The sequence below is a fragment of the Lipotes vexillifer genome, unplaced genomic scaffold (genome assembly GCF_000442215.2).
Source record: "Lipotes vexillifer unplaced genomic scaffold, Lipotes_vexillifer_v1.1 scaffold989, whole genome shotgun sequence".
Taxonomy (NCBI): Eukaryota; Metazoa; Chordata; class Mammalia; order Artiodactyla; family Lipotidae; genus Lipotes; species Lipotes vexillifer.
Genome location: NW_006796817.1, coordinates 635,215 through 642,059, shown reverse-complemented (window position 1 = coordinate 642,059; position 6,845 = coordinate 635,215). Strand labels below are relative to the sequence as shown.

General features: G+C 54.0%; 1 protein-coding gene across 1 annotated transcript in view; it reads left to right on the top strand.

Annotated features, from left to right (window-relative positions):
• The first annotated feature begins 678 nt into the window (after positions 1-678).
• The window catches only part of ACOX2 (acyl-CoA oxidase 2), a 33,738-nt gene continuing 27,571 nt past the window's right edge, over positions 679-6,845 (top strand). Inside the window, exons 1-7 of the mRNA XM_007469020.1 lie at positions 679-838; positions 1,266-1,428; positions 1,639-1,790; positions 2,209-2,316; positions 4,464-4,583; positions 4,908-5,023; positions 5,727-5,899. Coding sequence (XP_007469082.1) covers positions 679-838; positions 1,266-1,428; positions 1,639-1,790; positions 2,209-2,316; positions 4,464-4,583; positions 4,908-5,023; positions 5,727-5,899 — 992 coding nt within the window. The remainder of the gene's footprint in view (positions 839-1,265; positions 1,429-1,638; positions 1,791-2,208; positions 2,317-4,463; positions 4,584-4,907; positions 5,024-5,726; positions 5,900-6,845) is intronic.

The window sequence follows — 6,845 nt, the reverse complement described above, 5'->3', positions numbered from 1 at the left end:
TAGAAAGGACTATACCTGCTGGTCGCCGGGCTGTGGGGGAACAGGGGCTCTGAGAGGCTGAGGGTTTGCTGTGAAGGACGCAGGGCCCACCGTGGCTGTGGAGGACACACAGGGGTCCCGGGGGAACATGGCACAGGCAAGGGGCAAGCTTCCTCCCCTCAGCTCCGCAGTACCCCTCAAGGCTCACGGAAATGGGCCAAACGAGCCTGGGACTTAGCCCCCCAGGTGCGGCTGTAGCATGGACAGAGCATGTGTTCTGTGGTCGGACCCGGTCCAACTCCTGGCCAGCAGGCGCTGTGCAGCTAGAGGCCATGCACTTAACCTCTCTAACATGAATTTCTTCGTACGTGACCTTCATGGGCTTTATGTGAGAATTTCCCCCAGGCAATCAGACCCTGTCCAAATCTTGGCTAGAACGCACTGAACTACTGTTCACTGAGCAGTTACTGCATACAGTCCTGGACAGTACCTGGTACACAGCCAAGGGCCGCAGGGGAGAGTGTGGGGGTGGAGTGGCACACGAACATTTAAGGGAGGTTGCTTTCCTCCAAAGCAGGCCTCAGCTGACACTCAGCCCTGGGCAGTTCCTCCTGCACACAGGTTCTTAGCACAGCCCAAGGCTCAGAGCACCCAGGCCAGAAGTCTCTCTTCTCAGACACCAGGCAGACCCGAGCTAGGATGGGCAGTCCAGTGCACCGAGTGTCAATGGGGGACACCTGGAGCAGGCAAGTGCACCCTGACATAGAGAGCGAGAGGCACGTGCAGTCCTTCTGCGTGGAAGAGCTCACCAACATCCTTGATGGAGGGGCCCAGAACACTGCACTGCGGAGGAAAGTCGGTAAGAGGAGGCTGGGGAGTGGAGCATCTGCTTCGTGCCCATATGCTTTTCTTGGAAGAAGAGTCCCTCAATAGCAGTCCCACCTTCAAATAACAAACTCTGCTCTCAAAATTCCACTATTAGAGATTCATTCTTTTGGACTATGAAGGCATCTTTAACATGTCAATATTCCCTGAGCCCATCTGAGGGACAGAAGAGTCCTAGGCAGCAGAAGACCTGGATAGAGTCCTTATTCTTCCACTGCATAGCTTTGTAACCTTGGGCATGTCACTTTGCCACCTCTGGACCTCATTCATTGCATCTGTAAAATGACAGCAATGTCTGACTTCCTTTCCACATCCATGAGGCAAGTGGATGGGAAGATTTGAAGGTACCAGGAACCTCACCCAGGACTCTAAGCCCTCTCTCTGTTCTCTGTCCCTGACAGAAAGCATCATCCACAGTGACCCAGAGCTTAGCCTGAAGGATAATTATTTCATGACCCAGAATGAACGTTATGAAGCCGCCATTAAGAAGAAATTCCACATCCAGATGTTAGCACAGCGCCTGGGCTGGTCTGAAGACAGTCGTGAATTATATTACGCTAACAGGTGCTCACACCCAGGGCAACCCCACCAGAGAGGAATTCACCTGGGACCCCCCAGAAAACCCAGCCCATGAGCTATTTTCCCCAACAAAGGTACTACCTGTTGGGAAAGAAGGATATCAGGTGCCCCTTCCCTCCTGCACCCTGCCAGCCTGAGGGTACCGGGGCCCTTGTCTCCAATGGGCTGTTCAACCACTGTGTCTCTCCCCTGCAGAAGCCTTTCTGGAGATCTGGGCTTAGCGTTACAATTCATCTTCCAGAAAGCGCTCAGGAGCCTGGGCTCAGAGGAGCAGATTGCCAAGTGGGACCCACTCTGCAACAAGTTACAGATCCTTGCGACATATGCCCAGACAGAACTGGGGCACGGTGAGCCAGGGCTGCTGGGTGCAGTGTACAGGTGTGCACTGCACAGTTCCAGAGGGCCCATTCACATCTCACTAGTCATAGATTTATATATTTAATATGAAGATGTTACAGCAGGTGGCAGTTAAAGGTCTTGAGGAGGGGGTGATTTTTTCTAATTTACACGAACATATTGTACGAGCTAGTGGTGAGGCAAGGTGTTCCTTCTGGAAATGTCAGCCACCATTCCCCATCATGGGCTGGCCATGTGTCCCCCAAAGAGCCCACCGGTGAAAGGAGAGAAATGCCTGTGAGTACAGCTGGAAGCTACCCCGACTCCATACTGCACTGATGCCTGGGGGCTCCAGGCCAACCTAGACACTGCGTCCCCGGTGAGATTCCAACCCTGGCCCAATGTCTAACTCCCCTCCTTGATGCCCAGGGACATATCTTCAGGGCCTAGAGACTGAAGCCACCTATGATGCAGCCACCCAGGAGTTTGTGGTGCACAGCCCCACGCTGACTGCCATCAAATGGTGGCCTGGGGACCGTGAGTATAGTATCCCTTCATCCCCCCACCCCCCTCCATCTGCCCCCAAGGAGAACAAAGCTGGACAGCAGAATAGCACTGACTTTGATGTCCAACAGACCTCAGATTGATTCCCTGTTCTAGGCTGGTGACCTTGGGCAAGTGAATACGTCTCCCTGAGCCCCAGGTTCTTACGTAGTAAAACAGGTGGGATATGAAGAATTTCATCAGCGAGTGGCTGAGAGGCCGCCAAGGGAACTTTGAAATAGCTGAGGAAACTGACCCAAACTTTGGGGGCTGACGGTCAAGGTCTCTCTCACATGCACACTGCCCCCACGCCCGCCACACACAGCACTCGCCACAGCCCCTGTTCCTCTCATCTCCCAAGTTAACGATTAAGCTTGCCACCAGCCAGCACACAGAGTACAGTCAATGTGAAAAACGTCCCTCCCTTCCCCTGCTCCAGACACGCAGAAGGGCTCAGGCCCACCCCCAGCGCCAATCAAGCCACGGGTGCCACACCACCCCCTGTGGCCACCAGGTGCAGGCCGCACCCACCGCGCTTCCCAGAGTCTCAGTGATTTGCCAAGCCCCAAGGAGCAGGGTTCCACCAGGGCCCTCTTCCTCTGATTTGAGAATACATCTCTGAGGATACATCTGTGGCACTTGGGGACACATTAGGTGAACACTTATATGGGAAAAAAAAAATACATCAAGTGTGAGGAGTCCAAATAGAGCAGAGAGAGAGAGAGAGGGCGAGGTGAGAGACAAGCAGAGAGGGAGAAAGATTGAGAGAAGGAGAGAGAAGTGGAGAGACAGCCCAGAGAAATAAGAGAGTGATGCTCAGGGCGGGGAGGTGGGGCGTGGTGATCAATGACCACTGACAAAACTGCAGAAAAAAAGAAACCAGCCTCTGAAATCAGGCAGGGCTCAAATCCGGGCTCTGCCCCGTTCAGGCCAGTGACCTTGAGCACATCACTCCATTCTCTGAGCCTCAGTTGCCTTTTCTGGAAAATGGGACTTCAGCTTACCTGCCCTGCAAAGACTACAAAGCACCAGCACAGGGGCGGTACCACCTGGATTTTGGTAAATGCTGGCTATCTGTACTCATATTATTAGGCTGATGGCAGAGAGAGTCATTAATAAGCTTTTGAGGACAGCAAAAAAGCAAGCTTGTTTATTTCACAGTGCCCTTTGCAAGTGGCTGCTAGATTTGTTTGGCTCTTTGGGGGTAGTTCCCCCTCTTTGTGAACAGGGACTTTTTGAGGTCTCAAAGGTGCCCATCTGCTAGGGTGGGCAGCAGTGCACACATCTCCCTATGACTTGGGACCCATGTTCTGACCACAGATCCTGACATACGTACCCCAGCAGCTATGATATAAAAATCCTGTCTCCTTGATTCCAAAGAAAATGACTCAAGAGCACACACTTCAGTCAGAAGACTGTAGTAGGACCAAGTTTTAAAAGATGCAGAGCTTTTCCAGATTGCTCCATTTGGGGTGATTTCATTAAAATCCATAGCCTTTGTCAAGCTTTGCCTTTGGAAGGAAGAGCAGCCAGAGGGCATAGAGGGCTTTCGTCCCCTCAAGATCTCCATCAGCCTCCTTGAGCCTTCCCTAGCCCATGGGAATCCTGCCTGTGTATCGTAGGGTGGTTCCTATACAAACCTGACGTTTAGAGAGAACCCCCTGTAACTCCAGCCACCAACCCAGTGCATTCTAGAGCCAGACACTCACATTAAAGCTCTCTGGATGGTTCCAGTCATTTCCAAGGACGAGTAAAGGCCTTATGAATCAAGGGGTATCCTGACCAAGCACCCTTTGGCTGCCCTGGATGCTACCACCTCCGCTGCCTGGTCCCAACAAGCCAGTCCAGTCCTCAAGCTTCTGAGCAGGCTGTTCCCTCTGCCTTGCATACCCTGTCCTGTGCGGCTCCCCTAGGAAACACCCTTTGTCCTCCAGGCTCCTCGTGCATCCTCCCCTGACCCACACCCTCCAAGGTAGTTCAAACAAAGCCCCATCCCAGCCTCACAGAGTGCCCTTCCCTTCCCATACCACCACACTGGTCCTCATAGACTAGGCCCACACCCAGGGTCCTGATGGGGAAGGTTAGCCTGCCTGCTCTGTACATCAGGGATCATGCTGGGCTTCTCACCTCTCTACCCTCAGTGGGACGGTCGGCCACCCATGCCCTGGTCCAGGCCCAACTGATCTGCTCAGGAGCCCAGCAGGGCATGCATGCCTTTATTGTGCCCATCCGGAGTCTCGAGGACCACAGCCCACTGCCAGGTAAGCTCATGCTGCTTCCTCCAGGACCCCTGCCAGGAGACCCCACCAAGCCTCCCTGTCCTGGGGGCGCCAGAGGTCCATGGGAGAAACTGGGGCATGTCTCCCTTGGGCAGGGAGGGGCCCAGTTGTACAGACCTGGCGCTAACTGGCTTGATGACTATGAGCAAGGTTCAGCACCTGACCTCAGCTTGGTCACCTGCAAACAGGTATGATAACCCCAATGTCACAGGCTGCTGGCAGGCTCAGATGAGCTGGAACGTGGGTGTTGGTACCTAACACACAAGCACTCAACTGATGGACGTTCCTACCTCTACCTCCTCCTAGGAATCACCGTTGGAGACATTGGGCCCAAGATGGACTTTGACCACTCAGATAATGGCTTCCTGCAACTGGACCATGTGCGCGTCCCCAGGGAGAACATGCTGAGCCGCTTTGCACAGGTGGGGTCCCGGGGAGGCTGCAAGCCTGCACTGCCTGGAGAGGGGACAGAGGCACCCTGTAGACTGCTGCTGCCTCCGGGCCCTTCTCTATAGAGCTGAGTTTGGGGCACCCCTCCCAGAGAGGCTCTGGTGTCCCACAGACCTGAGTAAAACCCCCGCTTAGGAGCTTTATGATTTGGGGTCAGTCACTTGGCCTCTCTGAACCTCAGAGTTCTCATGGGTAAATGCTCACCTCATGGGGTGGCAGCGCAATCATGGGGTAGGGTGGCAAGGCAATCTGAGGAAAAGAGAAGCAGGCTGAGGATGATGTGCATATCTACCTACAGCGCAGCCTGGACACAACCAATCACTGAACAGCCAGCAGCCAAGGGCTGGAGGAAGTTCTGGAGGTCTCCATTTTGCCAGGCATTACCATGGAAGTGTGGGGAGCTGTGGACTGTGGGGAGGTCTGGGGTGTCACAGGAGAGGAGCAGTGAACCAAGACACTTGGGCAGTGGCTATTTAGCAACAAGCACAGGAGCGTTCCAGTTTTAAGAATCAGCGTGGCCATACCAGCACATTCTGGCTGGCGGCTGGCTGTGTCTATCCCGGGTGAGCAGTTTGAGGACTGTGGTGCTTTCAGGGCATGGAGGACCACAGTTCTGGGTGTGGGGAAGGCTGGGGAGCCCTGGCTCAGACCCACTGCCTGTCCTTGGTCTACCAGGTCTTGCCAGATGGTACCTACATCAAGCTCGGAACAGCAAAGAGCAACTACCTCAGCATGGTGGTGGTGCGAGTGGACATGCTGTCAGACGAGGTCATACCACTGCTGCAGAAGGCCTGTGTCATTGCCATCCGCTACTCGGTCATACGCCACCAATCCCGGCTCCGGCCCAGGCAAGGGGCGCCCAGAGGAGCCACTGCAGCCCGGGCTACCTCGATCCCACAGTGCCTACCCCCTGACACCAACCCTCCGCCAGAGTGGGGTGCTGGGAGCACACGTTACCCCGCCTTGCACACACATTCGCCTGGACCTGGCCCATCTGGTCTGTGGGGTCTCTACCTGGCTCTCTCTAATCCAGGCTGACCAGCTGGCCCAACCTATGTCTGTCAGTGTCTGGCCCCATGAGGCTCTGTGTGATCTTGTGTCTCTGGCCCTGTACCACCAGATCTGACTCAGTCTGTCCAACAAACTCAGACTGTTTCAATCCAGTCACGGTATGGCTGTGACTGGCTGAGTGTATCTGGATCGGCTGGGCACCAAGCTGTGGGTGAATGTGGCTCCCGAGATTGTTCTGTCAGGTGTGAGTGACTGTGTCTGGAAAAGCCCAGCTGTCACGTCAGACTGTATTTGGCTGAAGTTGATTCTGTCTGGTTGTGACTGCCAACATCTGACCATGGTATGTCCACGTCTGCACCCATTTTGTTGTATGTGGTTCTGTCTGGCTAATAGGTCTACCCCATGGTACCAAAGGGCTCAATGTACTCTCTGCTTTGATTATGTGTACACACGCATGTGCACACACACACACAAGGTTATCAGATTCAGCAAATAAAAATACAGGACTGCTAGTTACATTTCAATTTTAGTAAACAAATAATTTTTTAGGATAAATATGTCCCAAATGGGCACATACCCAGGATGCAGCAAACTGGAGCCTGGGCATATGGGGCCGCAGCATGAGCACAGGTAGAAAGGGTGGGGCTGGACACAGCATAACTGACCGAACTCATGGAGCAGAGACGAGCTTTAACCTGGCAGTTCTCGCCCCAACCCTAGTAAGTGCCCCTTGGCAAGTCCTTTACCCTCTCTGGGCCTATCTTCTCACTTGTAAAGGAAAGA